General features: G+C 47.6%; 1 protein-coding gene across 7 annotated transcripts in view; it reads left to right on the forward strand.

Annotated features, from left to right (window-relative positions):
• The window catches only part of MYH10 (myosin heavy chain 10), a 1,221,191-nt gene that overhangs the window by 386,407 nt on the left and 811,169 nt on the right, over positions 1 to 23,615 (forward strand). For all 7 annotated transcript variants that reach the window (XM_086930637.1, XM_086930640.1, XM_086930641.1 and 4 more), the window contains one exon: positions 22,175 to 22,327. In XM_086930637.1, coding sequence (XP_086786763.1) covers positions 22,175 to 22,327 — 153 coding nt within the window. The remainder of the gene's footprint in view (positions 1 to 22,174; positions 22,328 to 23,615) is intronic.

Genomic DNA, 23,615 nt, shown 5'->3' on the forward strand with positions numbered 1-23,615 from the left:
CAACTGCAACTAAGATGTACTTATACGCAGTATCTGAAGAAAAAGGACCGCAGTGATCCAAATAAACACAACCAAGTGGTTTATTGGAAACTAGCAGCTCGTCCCGACGTTGTCCGGGTATGAATTGTTGCCGGCCAGTAGTATATTGTTTTGTAGGATTTCGTTTTGATAGCATTTCTTATCTGTGACAGGCCTGTGAAACGCTCCGAATCACAGTGCACTGCTGATACACTTAAGAGTGCGCGTTCAGTAGTGTGTGAACTCGAGTTTCCCTACTTTATTTTTCCTTGCAATATTATATAGCGCGAACTCGACAACATGGCATGAGCACAATTTACATTACAGAAGAACACATTCATTAGTGGTAGGCACGGGAAGACAAAGCGATTTGCCAGGATTCACAGGATGTTGAACTGGTGCCGAGATTCGAACGTAGCTCCCCAGCTCTAAAGTTCGCAATTCTTTGACTTGTGGCAGGAGGTGTGTCTAGAAGTGTATGTCGGTGTATGTCGGTGTTGGCCATCAATCAGAGAGACCTGTGCATTTTTTAAATGGGTGGTGAAAAAATATGAGTATGTTGCTTGATATGTGGGCTGCCGTGCCACCAATGTACTTACCGGGGGAGGGCAAACACCCATTATTCCGCAACTTTCTTTCCGCATACCATCACTCCGCATACTTTCATTACGAAAGTACCATGACTCCGCAATGCCATTATAACGCATGGCATTACACTTTAAAAGCTTTTACTACGCATACATTTACTATGAAATTCGTTGTAAATGCATGAATGGTAAAAGCATGTTTTTTAATGTTTGGATAAGGTAAGTATGGGTATAGGGGTATATGTTTTGGGGTACTGAGGTATATGTTTTGGGGTGTTTGGGTATTTTAAGGGTTCAGATATAGTTTTGGGTTATGGGGTACAGGGGTAGTTTTAGGGTTTAGGGATAGGTATGGGTTTTTGGGGTACAGGGGTATGTTTAGGGTTCAGGGATAGGATCCTCAAGGATCCTCGCTGAGCCCCACCCTCTTCAACGTCTACATGAGCCCCCTTGCGGCCATCGCACGCCAACACAACCTGAAGATCATTTCCTACGCTGACGACACCCAGCTGATCCTCTCCCTGACCAACGACCCCGCCGCCGCCAGAGCCAACCTTCACGAAGGGATGAAAGACGTAGCAGAATGGATGACGACCAGCCGCCTGAAACTGAACTCAGACAAGACGGAGGTCCTCATCCTGGGCTCCTCACCCTCCGCTTGGGACGACTCCTGGTGGCCCCCCGCCCTGGGCAGCGCACCCAAACCGACAGACCACGCACGCAACCTGGGCTTCATCTTGGACTCCTCCCTCACCATGACCAGACAAGTCAACGCCGTCTCCTCGTCATGCTTCAACATCCTGCGCATGCTACGGAAGATCTTCCGGTGGATCCCCACCGAGACCAGGAAGACGGTCACCCAGGCCCTCGTCACCAGCCGACTGGACTACGGCAACGCGCTCTACGCCGGAACGACCGCCAAGCTCCAGAAGAGACTCCAGCGGATCCAGCACGCCTCAGCCAGACTCATCCTCGACATCCCACGACACAGCCACATCTCCGGACATCTGAGAGACCTGCATTGGCTCCCCGTCAACAAAAGAATCACCTTCCGCCTCCTCACCCACGCACACAAAGCCCTACACGATCAAGGCCCCAGCTACCTCAACAACCGCATCAGCTTCTACGCTCCCAAACGACATCTCCGATCAGCCAGCCACGCCCTCGCCGCCGTCCCCCGCATCCGAAGAATGACAACGGGAGGAAGGTCCTTCTCCTACCTGGCCGCCAAGACCTGGAACTCCCTACCGACCGACCTGCGCCTGACCCAAGACCACCTCTCCTTCAGGAAGAAGCTCAAGACCTGGCTATTCGAGCAGTAGCAGCACTCCCCCCCCCTACCCCCCTAGCGCCTTGAGACCCTCCGGGTAAGTAGTGCGCTATATAAATGCCTGTGATTGATTGATTGATTGATTGATTGGGGTACTGGGTATTTTCAGGGTTCAGTGGTAGGTTTGGGTTTTGGGGTACAGGGGTATTTTAAGGGTTCAGGGCTAGGTTTGGGCTTTGGGGTACAGGGGTATTTTAGGGTTCAGGGGTAGGTTTGGGTTTTGGGGTACAGGGTTATTTTTATGGTTCAGGGCTAGGTTTGGGTTTTGGGGTACAGGGGTATTTTTAGGGTTCAGGGCTAGGTTTGGGTTTTGGGGTACAGGGGTATTTTAGGATTCAGGGGTAGGTTTGGGGTACAGGGGTATTTTTAGGGTTCAGGGCTAGGTTTGGGTATTGGGGTACATGGGTATTTTTATGGTTCAGGGGTAGGTTTGGGTTTTAAGGTACTGGGGTATTTATAGGGTTCAGGGCTAGGTTTGGTTTTTGGGGTACAGGGGTATTTTTAGGGTTTAGGGATAGGTTTGGGTTTTGGGGTATAGGGTATATTTATAGGGTTAAGATGGGTTAGTGTTTAAGGGTGTTGGGGTATTTTAAGGAGTAAGGGTGGGTTATGATTATGGGGTGCAGGGGTATTTAAAGGGAGCAGGGTGGACACCCGGAGCTGGAATGTACAGAACTTGGGAAGAAAAATCAAAGAAATATTGGGCACAATGCTCGCTTTTTTTTCCGTAATCCCGCGCACCTCACACGCCCACGCCCCCAGCACACGCCCCCAGCACACGATATGAGACATGGCATGAAGGGCGGAACGTACCACACGCCCCTAGCGTTTCTCACGCCCCCAGCACACGCCCACAGCACAACGTAGACACGCCCACAAGGGACTACTTTGCTGGCACGGTTCTTTTACCTTTTAAATGTATATGGTGGGTGTCTGCATAGCCTATGTCCTTCTGCTGCAACTGCCCTTTCCAACGCTGTATTGGGTGTTGTGATTGGTGCTGTGGTTCCTGAGATTACCCGCCTCAAAGTTTTGGGCTCTCTCTTTATTATATTAGTATAGATGTACAACTGTGTCTGGGGTGGACGCGTAGCCGTCGAAGGTTTGATCTGACAAATGTCACATTGAAGGACATAATCACACGTCTGTTTATACAGTCCCCGCCACCAAAAACGCTGTTGTAGCTGAGATACAGTAGTCAAAACGCCCGCATGCGTGGACGCAACACCCTCGTGGGCAGCTGTAATCAGCGTTGGCCTGCGGTCCGCGTTGGGAATCAATCTGTCTCCAACGTCGGGTATTTTTACACAAGGAACTTTATCAGGACTTAAATGATAAGAATAGTTTGAAGGAAACCCAGTAGGATATTTACTTCCCATCTCAGTAGCGCCAATTGCTGCCAAGATGTCATCAATCTTAACTTTTTGAATATGTAACAGCTGCAACCAAATATGTTGAAACTGCTGTCTTCGCGGCCTCATCGGCCAGACTATTGCCATCATGCTGATGACCAAGAGTATGAATTACATACATGAGTGGCAGTTGCTCTTTAAGTTCAGCCACTCGAACCCAGATCATTTTATGTTTTATTGCGCTACCTTTGGAGTCACGATAGTCGTTCTGAGTCCAAATGAACAGATTGTCATTGTAAGACTGGACACAGTAGTAAGAGTCACTCACAATAAGAGTAGTCACACCAGGATCTGCGTACTCCAATGCAAGCATCAGAGCACGGAGCTCTGCTAACTGGGCGGTACAGTCCCCTAATGTCTGTGTATGTTCGACATCGGACTTGAATTCTCCATTCACCATGGTACCAACCACAATTGCACAAGCTGAGACGTATGCGTGCTTAGACCCATGCGAGACTTGCGCTGAACCATCAGTGTAACTGATACAATGGAAATCCTCCAAAGGGCGCATAGTCAACGGGGCAGGATGAACAAATTCATACTGCAAAAACTCCGGAGACTGTAAGGAGGCGTAAAAAATGTTCGTGACATCTGGAGACGTCAATGTTGTTGCCCATTGTATCCACCGTGGGTGCAAAGCTTTAGAATTAGGTACACTGGCTTTCATCACTGCCTCCAAGGCAGGATACGGTGTGACAACCAACATGCGTTTTCCCTGCGAGATTGCGCGTTCTTTCAGAATCGCCATTTGCACTGCTGTCAAAACTTTTTGCACAGTGGAAAACCACATTTCAGCCAAAGTGTACAAGTGTGACTTGTAAGCAATAGGCACTGTGTCACCTTTGTTATATGTAAGGTATGTGAAACCCACCGCCCCAGGGACAATCCTTATCACCAGGTTGGTGTGGTTATCACGAGTCAGTAAGAATTTAGATTCTAGAAGATAAGCCGGCAATGATTGCAAAATGGCTGAATGTTCAGGCAGCCAGCACGATTTGGTAAAAGTTGGTTGTATCAAAGCATATAATGGCTTGGTACGCTGGGCATATTCGGGAATGTACGTACGCCCGAAATTAAAAAATCCCAGCAAGGATTGCAATTTTTTCAGTGTTGTAGGAGCACGCAGTTGTGCGCATTTCTCCAAGAAGTGAGGAGCCAATCCTCGACCTTCATTGTTGAGCTCATAGCCCAGGAACAACACTATGTACTCTGCAATGTGCGACTTTGCAAAGTTAAATTTGTAACCGAAGTCCGCAAAATGACAAATTATGCGGTCAACGCGGCTCAGATGTTCCCATATCACGTCGTCTGTGAGATAAATGTCATCCACATACGAACACGCATCTGGATCAATTCTCTCTAGAAGAGAAACTATATGGGCAGCAAACACACCTGGACTATTCTTATAGCCCATAGCTAAACGTTTACATTTTCGCTGTGTGCCACCGCTGGTAAAAGCGGCCCATTGAGTACCTAAACCAGAAAGGTTGTGGGCAAAAAAAACATTGGATATGTCAAGTGTGGTTTTAAACCTTTTACGCACAAGAGCATCCACCAGGGCAGAGCCGCGAGTATTCTGTACTGCACAGGTACGGCAATGCGAGTTAAGATGCCGGTAATCCAATACCAAACGGTAAGAACCATCAGGCTTGGTCACAGTAAAAAGAGGGTTATTTATCTGAGGCACACAAGTTTCAATCACACCTTGATATTCCAATTGTTCAAGGATTTCTGCGACCAAAGCTTTCTCTTCACAACGCATGGGATATTGAGGTTGAGGCTGTGGCATAGACAGCAAGGGAATCTCATGTTGGGGGAGAATTTATCCTAACCACATTTAGTACGGTACAAAGTAGGCGCAAGGACCTTAGCCCACTCTTCTGGAAAATTCAGCGGATGCTCCTTTGACACGGTGTGCGTGAAACTAGGGAGGATGACCTCCTCCCCTCTGGGAGCAGCGAGAACAAAAGGAGGGGGACTTCAGCCTCCGCTAACAAAATGTCATACGTAGTTGTAAGATTTTCCCAAAATACCCGTTTTATGATACATTGTATGTCACCTTCAATTAAAAGGTCAATTTCAAAAAGCCTATCGTCGGAGCTACTCTAGTATCAGCTGTCTCAACAACAAATTTGTCAGCCGCTGTCACCTTCAGTAGTGGTCGCAGGGCCTCTCGAAGAATGGTCATCTCCGCCGCGCTGTCCAACAGCGTCAGCACCCACGTCTGATTCCGAAGCTGCATTCTCACTATCTGTGGCATATCTCGCTGTTAAAGCGTCAACTTTCTTTTTCTGAAAAAGGGGTCTTTTCTGTGAAGATTCGTCCTGCTTGCCTTTTTTGTCTTTCGGGCGGGGTTGGTCGTGACTCTGCTGGCCACCCTGTCTTCTGCCGCCGCAGCCTCCACCACTGGACTAAGAGGCCGATGTGTCCTGCAAAGAACGAAGAGAACGTTGATCAGGAACCTGAAAACGATCAGGTGACTTAATCGTAGCGCGGTCGCGCAAGTCATAAGAGCGCTCTGTAGACGCAGGCACTGGCGATGCGGGACAGGACTCCTGTTTCTGTTGTTTTCCCTGTTTCTTGTTTTTGTTCCAATTTTGCTTTGGAGCTTTGGGTTGATCGTCTTTCTCAGACTTCGACCCGAGTTGTTTTTTATCTTTAGCAGAAAAGGGCTTGACACCTAAACTGTTACGGCCTATGGTCTTATAAGCCGCCGTAATAATTCTCAGTAACTGTCGGGGTTTATCGGCATCTGGGACATTGCGTAAAGCATTAGACACTTGGAAGTTTACCGCATCTCCCTTTATATTAGAAAGGACGAGATCAGAACTACTTCAAATGAGCCAACGAGTCTCATTCCCAATTAGACCGCAGCCCCAGGGCCGTGCTCATCTTGAACACGCCTAATGACCGTCGGAAGGACATCCATTGACGAGTGCCGAAGCACCAATGACTCACTTAGTAACGGAGTGGTTCCCACCCCCCACAAATTCGCGGCTGTCATCCCCATTTTAAAAAAGGCCGGTGCCGACCCTTCATCCCCTTCCAACTACCGTCCCATCTCCCTCCTACCTTACCTGGGTAAGGTCTTAGAAACTCATGTAACCAGCACCCTGAGCACCTACGTGGAAACCAATCACTGCCTCTCCCCTCGGCAGGCGGGCTTCCGCCCCCTCCACTCCACGGAGAAGGTGGTGATCTCAGTGATGGACAGCCTACGCGAGGGCATTGACATCAATCTCCCGCAGGCCCTCATTCTTTTAGATCTGTCCGCCGCCTTTGACACGGTGGACCACTCCATCCTTCTCACCCGTGTCAGGGCGGCAGGCATAGAGGGCCTAGCCCTCGCTTGGCTTGAGTCCTTCCTGAGTGACAGGGCTCAGGCGGTCCACCTAGCTGGTTTCACTGCTGCCTCCCGTAAGGTTGTGTGCGGGGTCCCCCAAGGTTCTTCACTTTCCCCTCTTCTGTTTAATTTATACATCTACCCCCTCATTTTTATGTTGCAGCAGCTCGAGGTCACGGTGTTTAATTACGCCGATGACCTCCAGCTAATTTTCAACCTTTCTCACTCCCCCTCATCCTCCCAGAACGTCCAATCTGTTATGTTGTTCATCCAGGATTGGATGAACTGCAACCACCTCAAACTCAATCCGGACAAGACGGAGCTAGTCTTGACCGAGGGGGTTGCAGTCCTTGGTCCCCTTCCCACTGGCCTCTCTCACTTGGTGTCCCCCCGCTCCCTGTTCCCAAAGTCAAAACCCTCGGTATCCTCCTCAATCCCTCACTCTCTGTCCACTCACAGGTTAATTCTGTTGTTTCCTCTTGTTTTTTCTCCCTCAGAACCATTAGGAAGATCTCTCGCTTCTTCTCCCTACCTGCTCTAAAGATTATAGTGATGGCTATGGTGCTCTCGCGCCTGGATTATGGCAACATTATCTATAATGGCGCACCGGCCTATGCCATTCACCGCCTGCAGCTAGAGCAGAACCAGGCTGCCCGCCTGATCCATGGCCTGCCGAAATTCCATCGTGCCACTCCCCTACTGCAGGCACTGCACTGGCTGCCGGTGAAAGAGCGAGCCCTGTTCAAGCTTGGCTGCCTCACTTTTCAGGCCAAAATGGGCACCGCTCCGGAGTTCATCTGCTCCGCCATTAAGCCTTACACACCGGGCAGAGAGCTTCGCTCCACCCATCTGGCTCTCCTAACCACCCCCCGATTCAGAAAGAAAAAGTCTGGCGGAACAAAATTTGCGGTTCTCGCTCCTGTGTTTTGGAACTCCCTCCCTGTGGAACTCCGCATGACACCCTCTTACACTGAGTTCCGGAAAGGTCTTAAAACCCTGCTCTTCCCCCGAGCTCACGCTGTCTAACTCCCTCTGCTCCTGCTGTCTCCTCGCAATCTAAAAAGCGCCAAGAAACCGCGTGGTATAAGCGCGCTATACAAATGTTTTTAAATTCAAATTCAAATTCATGTACAGTTCCGCAAAGATTCTACCCCATTCGCAGTCACCGGCTTCCGGTACCAAGTCCTTGGGCAAACTAATTGAAGAATCCTGTGTTTTTCTACAGGACTTGAATTAGGAAAAACTGCTTCCAATTTCTCGGCAAGCTAGAAAGGCATATAATCCTTATCCTGGGGACGCTTGCCCATACCAGCATTAACCATAACAGGACTAAGCTTCATCCCGCTCGGTCCAGCTGGAAGCGCTGTTACACCAGGGGCCCGCCCTGGTAATTGAGGGTAACATATTGAACCAAGGCCCTAATAACCCCTATTGCGGAGGTATATAGGAGCCTCAATTCAGCAACGGGGACTGCCCCTCTCGAGGATGCGGGGTAAATCCAGCCAAAACAGGCCAAGAAGCACCTGGAATGGACAAAGGACCTAATCTAATCACTGTTAAACTGTGGGGAAGGGCGCCAATAAACCAAACACGGTGCTACCATGCAGAAATCGGAATTACCTGTGTCCTATAAGGAACATATTTCACCAGCACAGGTGTGTGAGTATAAGTGTGAAACTGTAAACAAAAAGTAGAGAGTAAAGGGATTTTATCCACCTTGGTGGACGGAAGCGTACTCCTAATCCCCTGGGTAGGAAGCTATATAACAAAAGGAGGAGTATCACCATAGATAAGGCTTGAGAGCGATATCGGTGGGATGGAATTCTAATGAAAAAAGAAGTCCTTCTTTGTTTTTAATAAACCCCTCACTCACCGACCTGGTCGGTGACATGCTTCATCATCGGGGCCACCTTGACAGCCGAGTGCCATCAAGGTGTGCTGCAACACAGTGATACAGTGATGGTTTTATTCTGACCGTGCGGAGGGGCGAAATAGGTATACGGCTGTATACAGACCACTGAAACTAATACGTTTCCTATACCGTGGCATCCCTTCCCTCTAATCCCGTGCAGCATTCAAAACCCCTAACAAGGAGTTTTTTCTGCTTTTAATGCAACCACTTTTGGGTTGCTTTTTCCTCTGCCCTACAACTAATTTTGTTATTTGGGAACAAAGGGTTGCAGGTACGGCAGGGTGTTAGTGTACCCTGACCACCCAACACCTTTATTTTTGGTCCTGATGAATAACCGGTAATTTCCCTGACGGTTTGAAACATGTAGACCTCACACATACCTCACAGATACATTTGGTCAGAATAAAACCATCACTGTATCGACACGCACTGTTTTTACTTTTGTCCAGTAGTCTTAGAATAAAGTATTGTATAAGCCATACCAGGACAAATTTTAACTCACTGACTTTTTTCTTTACATTCATCACTCACATACCCGCTCCACTGTATCCCAGGTGTTGCAGCACACCTTGATGGCACTCGGCTGTCAAGGTGGCCCCGATGATGAAGCATGTGAGTGAGGGGTTTATTAACACCTTGGCTGCTAGCCGTTCCCCCCCCCCCGTGCTGGAAATTGCCATTTTGCTGGTGTCATGACGAGCTCAGCTCGTCATCAGCACAGCTCAACTGTGCATCATGACGAGCTGAGCTCGTCATGAGCATCGAAAGGGTTAAAAACAAAGAAGGACTTCTTTTTTCATTAGAATTCCATCCCACCGATATCGCTCTCAAGCCTTATCTATGGTGATACTCCTCCTTTTGTTATATAGCTATAAGTGTGAAACACCTGAGTAGCTGCATTCACTGCAGGAAATGTCACTCATGAGTAGAAAATCTCAAACTGGTAAGCTATCTCAGCACTCACTACCAAAATAACCGCCATGCCCTCCAAGGTGACGTTATAAGCCTGCAAATGATTGCGGACCGCAATGCTACTATGCTGCGGTATGTCAACGTCACCCATAATGACACAGACAGGATAGGTACAATGCAAAACAATGTAGCGCAACTGGGTAGTAATTCAAAGAAAACCGTTTTGAAAGATTCAAGCTTGAAAAGACCTATGTAACTATAGGTAGGTTTATCCGTCACCACTGTTAACCGGAAACAATAGTGAAGGGGTTGAGGACTGATATAAGCACTACTCAAGCGTCATGTAATAAGACCACCAATATCAGGGCGCCATGTTGCAGGGACTCTGCTCAGACACAGAACTGTGTGTTGAAATGAAGTTCACTCTGAGGCAGAAGAAGGTAAGCTGAATCTTTATTACCACTCTCCAGGACTACCAGAGGGATGCCAACATTCCATGGCAAGCTCTCAAGAACCATACCAACACGGCGGGGAAGAGAGGGGTGGCGGAACGTACCAAAAGGGTAAAATGACAAAAAAGAGAAATTACAACACTGTGTACAGAGACTCAGGACCTCAGTGAATTAGGGTGTGCCAAAAACTCACCTTAGTACCCAAAATCCCCTACCAGACTAGCATCATTGTCTCATTAGCTCTTCGTCCTATAGCAAAGTTACCAATGATTAGACAGCCCAGAACATGCGATTAAGGTTACCTCAGGTAAGGTGGGAAACGTGAGCACTCTTTTGTTATACTCTCATACCAGTCCAGAACAGGGAGTAAAGGGAGACCCATTTAAATGTTTATTTTAACACCGTGATCTCAGGTGCTGCATCTTAGCTAATACAAGCAGACATATTATAAGAAATAATATTGTCAGCATAGTTACAGTTCCATAAAATACAAAGGGAGAAAGCATGTTATAATGCTAAATGGAAACAGGTTAAATATATAACTATATTTCACCCTCCCTTGCTAGTAGGTTATTTTATACCTAAAGAAGGTCTCTGAGGCTTGCATAGGCGACCCCATACCTCAAAGATTAGCAGGAGTGAATCACATCGAGTTCTGCACAAGCTCTCAGCTTATGAATGTTCACCAAGTGTGTTCAATCATGCCTACACAGTGCATTGTTAAAGGCGCCTGTATCTGAGTTGGCCACAGCTGCATATATGTTATGGCTAGAACGTGCGCTGATCAATTCGAACAACAGCTACAGTGTTGAGATAACCTTGAAGGCCTCGACACTCACTGTGCAGACTAAGCTTACGAAGCAAGTCTAGCAATGTAGAAAAACAAGTTATTCTCATGTGAAGCAAAACACTCAGTCTAACTCTAAACAATAGCTAACGTGTGTGGTGTGTGCAAAAGAAAGCAAAAGGTAAAATGGCGTTTACACTTCTAATAAGCTCATGCTAACTTAACACTGAATGAATGCAAGGCTCAGCCCCACTACAATATATCTATCTATATATATATATATATATATATATATATATATATATATATATATATATATATATATATATATATATATATATATATGAACAAGAGGTTCCTCCCCAGCCTGCTCTGCGCTCGCAGACACCGCCTCCACGCCAACAAGGAAGAGGACCGGACCAACCAATTCAGCAAGATGGTATTTTATTCAAAGATTTAAAACAGAACCAGCGACGCGTTTCGGGCGAAAAGCCCTTGATCACGCTGCAACATGTTTACAATCAATTATGCTTTTTTTATACGTGTATGCAGTGAAATAGACGCCACCCCCTGGTGACGCCCACCACGATCATGTGATTAGTAATAAACAGTAACAACGCACTTCTGCCGATATGTAGTTGCCATTGCTGAATGAAATACGCAAAAAGTTCTTTTCTAACTGGTTAAATCCAGGAAACTATATATATATATATATATATATATATATATATATATATATATATATATATATATATATATATATATTGCGCTCCAATTCCTCCTCACTCACGAAGAAGACAAAACAGCACTCGAAGGGTACTTATCAGTCACGCTAGATTTATTTTGCGGAAGGGGCTCACACAGACGCCTTTCGGCGTGCTGCCTTAGTCAGTGTGTGTTACACAGTTAACATCACCGTCATTCTAATAAAGTTTTCCAATGCTCATGAACATTGACAAAGGACTAACATCACATTATTCAAAGTGCATGTCCTCTTGGAATGACATAGGATATGTCTTGTGTCCTAAACATTCGATGGATTTGGATGTTATACAGCCCACAGATGGGCAATGGCTCCTTGAAAAGGGTGATGTGCATATCATTCAAGTTGTTCATAACATAAACAAGAAATTAAGCCGTGGATCGGCTAATGTCCTTCATCATTTCATGTCAACACTTTCATCTATATTCAAAATACATATCCATTCCATACTAAAAAGAAAGATTAATTTTGAAAAGGAAAACTATATATATATATATATATATATATATATATATATATATATATATATATATATATATATATATATATATATATATATATATATATATATATATATATATACATACACACATGGTTTTCTTACATATATTTATATGTTTTTTTAAACATGTATTTAGGATCTAGATATTATCAGACCCTGTATGAAGTGGGTTGCACTGTAGTAATTCTTTTATCTCTGAGTAACGTGATTTAGCCTATCCAGGAAGTAGCACTATATATGTTGAGCACCATGTCCGGGGTGTCATGTGATCAAGCGCACTATTGTGGTCTGTACCTGGATTGTATCGGAGAAAATACGGAAGTTCAGGACCTGTGGTAAAATATCTATATATCTATATATATATATATATATATATATATATATATATATCTATCTCTATCTATCTATCTATCTATCTATCTATCTATCTATCTATCTATCTATATATATAATTATATATATATATATATATATATATATATATATATATATATATATATATCTATATAATTAGCAGCCCGTCCCGACGTTGTCCGGGTATGAATTGCTGCCGGCCAGTAGTATATTGTTTTGTAGGATTTCGTTTTGATAGCATTTTTTATCTGTGACAGGCCTGTGAAACGCTCCGAATCACAGTGCACTGCTGATGCACCTAAGAGTGTGCGTTCAGTAGTGTGTGAACTCAAGTTTCCCTACTTTATTTTTCCTTGCAATATTATATAGCGCGAACTCGACAACATGGATTGAGCACAATTTACATTACAGAAGAACACATTCATTAGTGGTAGGCACGGGAAGACAAAGCGATTTGCCAGGATTCACAGGATGTTGAGCTGATGCTGAGATTCGAACGTAGCTCCCCAGGTCTAAAGTTCGCAATTCTAGAACTTGTGGCAGGAGGTGTGGCTAGAAGTGTATGTCGGTGTTGGCCATCAATCAGAAAGACCTGTGCATTTTTTTAATGGGTGGTGAAAAAATATGGGTATGTTGCTGGAGATGTGGGCCGCCGTGCCACCAATGTACTTACCGGGGGAGGGTGAACACCAATTATTCCGCAACTTTCTTTCCGCATACCATCACCCCGCATTTTCATTACGAAAGTACCATGACTCCGCAATGCCATTATAACGCATGGCATTACATTTTATATGCTTTTACCACGCATACATTTACTATGAAATTCGTTGTAAATGCATGAATGGTAAAAGCATGTTTTTTATGTTTGGATAAGGTAAGTATGGGTATATGTTTTGGGGTACTGAGGTATATGTTTTGGGGTGTTTGGGTATTTTAATGGTTCAGATATAGTTTTGGGTTATGGGGTACAGGGGTAGTTTTAGGGTTCAGGGATAGGTATGGGTTTTTGGGGTACTGGTTATTTTTAGGGTTCAGGGATAGGTATGGGTTTTTGGGGTACTGGTTATTTTTAGGGTTCAGGGCTATTTTTGGGTTGGGGTACAGGGGTATTTTAAGGGTTCAGGGCTAGGTTTGGGTTTTGGGGTACAGGGGTATTTTTAGTGTTCAGGGCTAGGTTTGGGCTTTGGGTACAGGGGTATTTTAGGGTTCAGGGGTAGGATTGGGTTTTGGGGTACAGGGTTATTTTTATGGTTCACGGCTAGGTTTGGGTTTTGGGGTACAGGGGTATTTTTAGGGTTCAGGGCTAGGTTTGGGTTTTGGGGTTCAAGGGTATTTTAGGGTTCAGGGGTAGGTTTGGGGTACAGGGGTTTTGGCCGGTTAATTCGTCACAGCGTCACTCCAAGCGCCTACAGCGAGACACCAGCATTTGGCGGAGGACTGGACCCCTGCGAGAGCTGGGAATGGGACCACCCCCTGCTTGAGGAAAGCCCCACACGGCCCTCAGCAGGGAAGCTGTGACCCTGTTGATTAATGGTCCCACCCCGGGCTGGGGAAACTCATTGAGACGAATGAGCCTTATTTAACCGATGGCTCCCCGGCCGGCCGCTGTCAGTGTAACTTCTTCATGGCTATAGCATTCCAGACATTGAGAATGGCTATGCTCGGTTTCAACACAAACACGTGCGGAAGGGAAAACTCTGACTTTACTAATCTCTTTCCAATAAAATAAAACAATCTGCATTGCCAGGAAGCAGATATTTCATATCCCATATGCGCATGACACAATGGCACGGATAGGGTGCAAACCACTCCTCGTCAGGGGTAGTGAGCGCTATACAACTGCAATCTAAATGTAAACAAATATGTCATATGTCTATGATATGTGCTATGGGGTGCTGCTATTGTGTTTACTTATCCCATAGTATACCATTTACTTTTTTTTCTGAGGCCGGGAAGCTTGAACTACTACTCTGCAGTTGGCATTTGCGGGAGACTGCTGAGCTGCACAACAGGAGGTAACCAGGATGGCCCCGCCATCGGAGAGAGCCCGGCTCTAAAAACGAAACTACAGCGCGTCGAGTTTCGTTTCTCAGGAAAGAGAAACTTGCGCTGTGTGCAGAGGCGGAGAGGGGTCGGTGACTCAGCCCCGTAGGCCAGGGATCAGCTGAGGCTGCACCGCCCTCGAGGCTGAAATCCAGAGTCCCGGCTTCTACGTTAGGGGTCGGTGATTCAGCCCCGTAGGCCGGGGATCAGCTGAGGATCAGCTGAGGCTGCACCGCCCTCTCCGAGGCTGAAATCCAGAGTCCTGGCTCCTACGTTAGGGGTCGGTGTCTCAGCCCCGTAGTCCGGGGATCAGCTGAGGCTGCACCGCCCTCTCCGAGGCTGAAATCCAGAGTCCCGGCTCCTACGTTTCAATACCAACGGGAAACAAGGAGGGTCCACTGCAATACCTCCTTCCAGCAAGGAGAACAAGGCAACAATGAGAAAAGCACACGCACACACAAAAAAGGGGCGGGAACAGGATACTAAATCCCGCCCCTCCAGGACTCCCTGACCTGCCTCATGGTTGCCAAGGCAATATTTCTAAAAATATTGTCGTGCTACTGTAAGGCAGGTCATGGAGTCCTCGAGAGGTGGGATCCAGAGCAGACAAATCTGCTAAACAGGAGCTTTTTCCAATGGCAGGCCTCCGTTTCCAGAGGCATGCCAATGGAAAAAAGAGGCGTGGCTTCACACCATACTGAAATCCCCTGCTCACAATATCTCTTTGCCTGCTGCAGGGCATGCCCTGCAATGCAGGCTTCGACCTAAAAAAAAATTGGGGTGTTGTGAAATTTGTATATGTCAGGCCTTTTGTATGTTTTGAAAAAAAAAGTATTGACATTTTGTGATTCTTGTGTATGTACAAAAGAATATTGAAGCTTTAAAAGAATCAATTAAGCAAAAAAGAGAATAAAAAATAACTTCTTTCAATTAAATATTAAAAAAATATTTTGAATAAATTCAATTGATCATAATATCTGATAGACTTTTAACTACAGATTCCTTAACGTAGAATTATCCCCAGGCATGAGACTGGATCCGGAAAACTTTTGCCACAGCGTCCCTGCGCGCCGGGGGTACGGCTCCACGTGGCTCCCCCTGACGTCATCCGCCTTCGTGACATCAGCTAGGATACATAAGTCCCACCCCGGGGCGCCTACGTCAGTTTTTTCTCTTTTCCGCGTGCAAAGCGGATCCGGATTGTGTCCTGGCCTGTTTTCAGGCCTTGTATCCCTTTTCACGCTTTGGCGTTCAGTGGAACAGTGTGCAAATGCCTTTGGGCTTTAAGACGTGTACCTCCTGTACACGTCCCATGTCGGCGACAGACCCTCACCTGATTTGCATGTGGTGTCTGTGTGAGCACCATGACTCGGAGAGTTGCGACGCCGGCCAGCATCATAAGCCTAAATCACGGTGGGAGCGCTGGATGAAGTTGCTGTTGGCGCGCTTGTCCAGGTCGGGGTCTTCCCAGCGTCTGTCCCCTACCTCGGAGGCAAGGAGCCGCCTGTTTCGTCAGCCACCTCGTCTTTCGCCACGGCTCCTTGGGCATGGCTCACCGGCTGGTAGGTCCTTCAGTTAGTCTCCAAGGCCCTGTCCTCCTTCCGCGGTGTGCGCTGCCTCCCCCCGGGACATGAGCTCTGCCTGTTGCCTCCCTACCCGCAGTTTCCCGGCGCAGGGGCAACTAGTTCCCAAATGACAGCCTACGCTGCAGCTTTGCAGGGTTCTTTGGCCCTTCCTTCACCTCCTGAGACGTCTGCAGATCCCCTGCCTCGGGCGGGGACTTCCGCTGAGTCGCCGGCAGCTCCTGAGCTGAAGGTTTCGGCTTCAGGTCGTCGGAGGGTGGTGTCATCGAAGTGTGGTCCTTTGGGGCTCCCCTCTTCGGCGCCTGGTGTCCCTGCCTCGCCGCAAATCCCTACGGGGCTCCCTGTGGTGTCGCAGGAGATCGATGGGAATCCGGCCTCGCCGGAGGTTGAGCTGGCGCCGTTTCGGCGCTGGGAACCTTCTTCCCCGGCTCCGGTGGAGTCGTGGGTGGAGGCCGGGACCTGGGGCTCTTTCCTGAGTCCCTCTCGGTCCTCTACGCAGGCGGATGCCCCATCTGAGGCCGAGCTGGTGCCTTTTCGGCGCCGCTCCCTCCTCGTTCCGTGAGGAGGGAGCGTCCTTTGCAAAGGTGTTGGGTAGGGCAGCCGAGGCTCTCACCCTCGAACTCCCTACTGTGGCAGTCAGGCCTAACCTCCTAACAGAGGTGCTTCAGCCGGCCTGCGAGTGCTTCGGAGCCTCTGCTTCCCTTCAATGAGGCCCTTACTGATGTCCTTTTGGACACCTGGTCCAGGTCCAACACAAGGGCTTCCGTGGATAGAATGAATGCCCAACGCCACCGCCCAGGCTCTGGCCTACCCCACTTTCCTCTCCCAACACCCCACCCCTAAGAACGTGGTGGTCCTATCCTCTACTTCCAAGAGCGCATTCCCTACTACTCCACCGCAAAGGGGAATCCAAGAAGCTGGATCATCTTGGGAAGAAGATTTTCTCTTCCTCCAGCTTGGGGCTGTGTTGGGTAAACACCTCATGTCTATTGGGCTGTTCCCACTCTGTGTGGGACTCTGTTGTGCAGGTGCTGCCTCAATGTCCAGAGGAGGCTTGGACAGTGCTCTCCCAGGCTATTGCAACTGGGAGGGATTTGGCGAAGTTTACCATCCGTTGTGGGCTGGATACCGCCGACTATCTGGGTAGGAAGATTTCCATTTCGGTAGCTCTTAGATGCTATGCCTGGATGAGATCGACTGGCTTTTCTGGGGATGTCCAGAATACCCTCATGGACATGCCCTTTGATGGCCGTCGCCAACGCTTTAGAGCATTTCAAGGACTCACGAGCTACGTCCAAATCCTTGGGCCTCTCCAGCCGCCCTATGCAGTCTGCTTTTCGCCCCTTTCGTGGCTACGGACGGGGTGCCCCGATACGTCCCGCCCAGAGCCACAAGCAAGTTACCCAACATTCGTGCGGCCGGGGATGTGGGAACACGCGTTGTGGTTCCAGAGGCCAGCAGGCAGGTCAGCCACCCAACCCCCTTACCCCCTGCAACAGCATCCAAACCTTCCTAGTCTGACATTTCAGGTCCATCAAATGCCAGCGGGTGACAGGATTTGCCATCACCTCTCCCACTGGCGCACCATCACGTCGGACAGGTGGGCTTTGCAGTTAGTCCGAAGGGGCTACTCCCTCCCCTTCAAGTCTACCCCTCCAGCCATGCCACCGCAATACCACCGTATGTCGGAGGATCATCTGGGCCTTCTCGAACAGGAAGTCACAGCTCTTGGCCAAGGGAGCCAACGAGCACGTTCCTGTCTCAGAGGTAGTTTGTGGTTGTTATTCCCACTACATTCGGGTCCCCAAGAAGGACAAGGGCCTGCGTACTATCTTGGAGCTCAGGAACGTCAACCACTTCAAAGTTCAAGATGTTGATGCTTGCTCAGGTCTTGTCTGCCCTCAGACCATAAGACTGGTGGTAGCGTTGGACTTGCAGGACGCTTATTTTCACATCTCCGTCCTGCCGGCCACCGCCATTACCTGCGGTTCACGGTAGGCCACAAACATTTTCAATTTACTGTGCTCCCCTTTGTCCCTACCAGCGCTCCTCGGGTGTTCAAGAAAGTGATGGCGGTGGTCGCAGTTCATCTGCCCAGATCGGGGGTTTCAGTCTTCCCATATATATCGATGACTGGCTGTTGAAGGCGGTCTCGCCCCAGGCAGTCATCTCCCACTCCCAGACTACGGCTGACCCCCTGCATTCGCTGAGGTTTCTCCATCAATGTACCAAAGTCACCCCTGATTCCCTCTCAGAAGCTCCTCTTCATCGGAGCGGTTCTGGACATGAAGCAGTTTCGGGTCTATCCTTCCGAACAGCGAGTCCAGGATATTCAGGCAATGATTCCAATCTTTGCGCCTCTATCCCGGGTTTTGGCTGCTGGGCCTCATGACCTCCTGCATCCTGCCAAGTGGCATATGCGGGCTCTGTAGTGGGTGCAGCATCAGGGGAATCTGTCCGATTGCGTCCAGATCTCGGAGGCCACTGCACGACAATTGCAGTGGTGGCTCACGCACTAGGATTGGGTCAACAGCAGATCCCTTTCCCTTCCCCAACCAGAACACACAGTGGTGACGGACTCGTCCCTTCTGGGATGGGGCGGCCACATGGGAGAGGAAGAGATCAGAGGCCTCTGGTCTCCGGTGGAGTCCGTGCTCCATATCAACCTTCTGGAGCTCAGGGCAATCCATCTTGCACTCAAGGCACTCCTTCCCTCTGTCCCGGGAAGAGTAGTGCAGGTTTTCACAGACAACACCACCTCCACGTGGTACTGCAACAAACAGGGCAGGGTGGGGTCGTGGACCCTATGTCCAGAGGCCCTGGAACATCAGTGCATGTCCCTGGTGATTCAACACCTGGCAGGTTCACTGAACGCCATTCCCGATGAACTCAGCTGCAGGTGCATGATGGATCTTGAATGGCGTTTTCACTCGGAGGAGGTGCGAGGTCTTTTTCAACAGTGGGGGGAGCCTTGGTTAGATCTTTTCGCCACCGAAGAGAACGGGCAATGTCAGAAATTCTGCACGTTGGAATTTCCAAGGCGGCACTCGCTAGATGACGCTTTTCGTCACAAGTGGAGTGCGGTATGTTGTACGCCTTTCCGCATATACCGCTTCTGCCGAGAGTACTGAAGAAGATCAGGCGCGACCGGGCCCAAGTCATCCTTGTGGCTCCGGATTGGGCACGGAGAGTCCGGTATCCAGAGCTGCTCAACATGGCCATAGATCCTCGGACCCGTCTGCCTCTGCAGGAGGATCTTCTGTTGCAGAAACAGGGGACGGTCCTCCACCCAAACCTGTCCAGCCTCCACCTCCTTGCGTGGAGATTGAGCAGCGGCAGTAGACGTCGTTTGACCTGCCTCCCTAAGTCTGCGATGTAATCTTGGCAGCCAGGCGTCCCTCCACTAAGACGGTATACGCCTGTCGGTGGAACAAATTTGTGGCATGTTGCACAGCAAAGGCTATGGGTCCCTTTTCTATCCATCTTTCTGAGGTTCTCTTGTTCCTCCTTTCTTTGGCCCAGCAGGGCTCTGCTCTGGGCACTATCAAGGGCTATCTCTCCGCCATCTCTACCTTCCTTCGGCTTCCAGATCAGCTTTCTCTTTTCAATTCCCCGGTTATCAAACCTTTTTTGAAAGGCATAACTTGTCTCTTTCCTCCTATTCCTTTCATTATGCCTCAGTGGGACTTGAATCTGGTTTTAACTTCGCTTCCTTTGAGCCGCTTCACAATTGTCCTTTGAGACTTCTGATGCTAAAAACTGCTTTCCTGGTTGCCATCACATCTGCCAGAAGAGTGAGTGAGCTCCAGGCTCTTTCATCTAAGTCTCCTGTCCTGTCCGTCCATCCGGACAAGGTAGTTCTCAGGACTCATCCATCCTTCCCGCCCAAGGTTGTCACTGCCTTTCACATCGGGCAGACCATCACTTTGCACACCTTCTTTTTGCCTCCGCATCCTTCCAAAGAGGAACAGAAGCTCCACAAAAACGTGCGCTTTCCTTTTATCTGGATCGCACCATACAGTTCTGGGTAGATGACCAGCTCTTTGTTGGCTACAGGGGTGCCAAGAAAGGTCGGGCCGTACACAAGCGAACTATCACCCGATGGGTCGTTTTGTGTATTAAAATCTGCTATTCTTTGGTGAAATAGGAGCCTCCAGTGGGGCTGCGCGCCCATTCCACCAGGGTGACGGCAGCAACCACTGCTCTGGGACGAGGTGTTACTCTGAATGACATCTGTCAGGCAGCTGCGTGGGCTTCGCTGCACACTTTTACGAAACACTACTGTCTTGACAGTCAAGTCCGGAGAGATGGCAAGTCCGGAGAGATGGCTTCTTTGGCCGTTCTGTTCTCCAGGACTTTTTGGTGTGATCTTGGTTAGCAGACCCACCTCCGTGGTTGGTATTTCTGGGGTATCTATTCCAAGGTAAGGAACGTGTTTCTTTCAGATGAACAAGTTACTTACCTTCGGTAACGATATATCTGAAAGGAACATTAGTTAGTTATAGATTCCTTACCCCGCCACCCATCCTCTTCGTTCTGCAAACTGATTTCTAGGGTTAAGGATATCCTTTCAGGGCCCTAGTTTTGTGCACCAGTGGTCATTGTCTTGCATGGCTCTGCCCCAGAAAGTCGTGTACCGAACTGACGAAAGTGCGCGAAGGTGGCAGCTAAGTAGCTACCGCGACGTCATCGAGGTGACATGACGCCAACAACTAACACGGAGCCGCCCGAAGCCACCTTCCGACGCGCAAAGGTACTGCTGACGAAAAACTTTCCGGATCCAGTCTGACGCCTGGGGGTAATTCTAAGGTAAGGAATCTATAACTAACTAATGTTTCTTACAGATATATTGTTACCAAAGGTAAGTAAGTTGTTCGGGCACCCGCAAAGGTGCTCTTTGGCAAAGATTTTTTTGGATGAAGCTGTAGGATGAGTGCTGGTGTGTGGGCTTGGTAGTGCAGTGAGTGGAATAAAATAGGTCGAGGGCCGTCCTAACTAAATGTATTTATTCCCAAGGGGCACTATCCTAATTAAAATTAATCTCCCCCAACTGGATATAATGTTCCTATAGGGCTAGTCTGGTGCATAGAGTCAACTTGGTTCATGCCAGATTTGCCCCTACCGGGTCTGGTGACACTTCACTAGGACCAAAGAAATGAACATTGGGTACTTTAAGCACTACCGCAAGCTAGTAACCCGAAGCAGTTATCCCGAGGTGAAAGACCCAGTGTAAATGGGGAGGGAAATAAAACCGAGCGGACCAAAGTTTTGTTAAAAATCCATGACACAGCATGCAGTCATTATGCTTCAAGTGACTGCAGTTTAAAATGTTGTGGAAGAGCCAGTCTAGATTGCCGTGGTTAGATGATGTAATCAGGGCTGAACGTGATCCGTGAAACACCTGTGATTATGCATTAAAATAGTGCCTTTCTCAGACATGCACCCTTGGTAGCAGCCAAAAATCTTCGTAACTGCAACTAGCATGTTGCTTCTGGGATCTAGGATTTAAAGCTATTCCCTTTTGAGGACACCACACTCAAAGTTTCACATGTGCCTACTCATCTACATCAGGGGAGGTCCCCGGTTGGGCCACCACCACATTTTACACAGGCCTTGTTTTCAATTAGACAATGTTTGCCCAGGCCGCAAGATTGCCTGCTTCATGCAAGCTGCGCTGGTGATCAGCGGCTTGCGCATCACCGACCCTAGTGTTCTCCGCCTTAGCTAGCACTCGATCATTGTCAGTCAGCCCTGCCGTAGGTGCCATCTTCTCAAAATCCCCTAGACGCATTGAGGGGCTCAGACAAGGGGATCTGCTTCGGAGCGCACCCAAAACATGCCATTGTGCATCTTCCAGGAGGCCACGCTCCCCTCCTAGAATGACTTTTTCATTTCTCTTATTTCTCTCTTCTCATTAACGTTCCTCTTTAAGACGCTGTGCCTATATGTGACTGAATGCACAGCATGCTTTTTCAACACATGTATCCGCTTTAGAAGAAATGCACACGGCATCGCTGAAGTGTCAGTTCATGAGAAAGGTGTGTTTTGTTAAAGGCAATTGGCCCTTACTTCATTGGGTGCACGGGTTCAATGTTCTTTACATGTAAACATGGCACATTAGTCGTAATGTTGTTGTATTCTTCATTAACTGTTTGATATATTTATGTTTTCAGGCTGATTTTGCTGTGGAAGCATTGGCTAAAGCCACCTACGAGCGCCTCTTTCGCTGGCTGGTTCACCGCATTAATAAAGCTTTGGATAGGACCAAACGGCAAGGAGCATCTTTTATTGGCATTCTAGATATTGCGGGTTTTGAGATATTTGAGGTATGCTTTTCTGATGAATTATAAACTAGTTCCCACATAGAAAATGCACATGACTCAAGGATTTTTCAGAAATGATTCAAGGAGTCCTGCTGCTTTATTATTTTTCTACGTTGTCTGCTTATTTATTTCCTTATGAATCGTAGTGGTATAACGGAGCACGGACAGGTACTGTGTGCCTGACGCAACTTGAACTCAAGCTCAACAATTGGAGATGACTTGATATGTAGTCTGAAATGTTGAATTGTTTGTAGTCTCATGAAAAAATGAAACCACATGTGCTATTTGTAATTTTATTTGTGTTTTGGGTGCTTTTAGTATTACGGAAGCTAGCCCTTCAAAATAATACTTGAAGCCTATTCCCTAAATTAAAGTCTGACTGTTTTTTATACTTAATATCGGTCACATGTCTTTATAAGTGGTAGGGCTTGAATCAGAGTTTTGTTTATCATATGGTGACCATTTGAATAATTCCCAAACGGCCACGAGGTTCCCAGAACTCTTAAGTCACTGGTTGAAATAATACAGTTGTGCTCAGCTTTTTGTTTTAAACCTTTTATAAATAAGCAATTAGATGCTACGTTGGCTTTGGTTAGCCCTACCCACATGCTCTCAATTCTGTTTTTCTATGAAGCAGGGAAGATCCCAGCAAGCAAACGCTGGTCAACATGTTTCATGAAATACATAGATGTACATCATGAAAATGGCCCATGTTGGACTGTGTTTTCGTAATTGTAGCTAATGAGTGCCCCATAATCTTTTAGAACAAAGTTGTTTTATTGAAATCACACATGACAAAGCGGATGTCTTAAGATGGTTGCACCACATCCATCTATAGTGTGCCTTTTGCCTGCTTCGATTTATTAAAGATCCCATGTGAGCTGCCTTTGGTTAATGGGCCTTTCTAGATGTTTAGTTCTACTTTTTGATAAATTTCCTTTACTCTATTTATTTTGCAAGGTTATTTTTATGGGATTATGCATGTTTTGATTAAACATTATAGCCAAATGTAAGAGGAAGATGAGAAAAGTAGTTGGCCTTTACAAGTGTCCTTTTGTTTATTTGACCACTGCAATGTCGACCAATGTGAGCATGGTCAAGCGTGCGGAAGAAAGACTCCCTTCTGGACTGGCTGTCTTCTCACAAAGACCACCAACTTCTGCCACAACTAAACAATTTGTAGCTCTGATAGCAAAGAGCAAACTAGCCTAGGAACCAGAAAGTTAAAAAAAAATAAGCTGTTTTTGTTTCTGGATTCCCACAGATATCATCTTGAGGAAGGTGACTGATG

The sequence above is a fragment of the Lissotriton vulgaris genome, chromosome 7, assembly GCF_964263255.1.
Source record: "Lissotriton vulgaris chromosome 7, aLisVul1.2, whole genome shotgun sequence".
In the NCBI taxonomy this organism is placed as follows: domain Eukaryota; kingdom Metazoa; phylum Chordata; class Amphibia; order Caudata; family Salamandridae; genus Lissotriton; species Lissotriton vulgaris.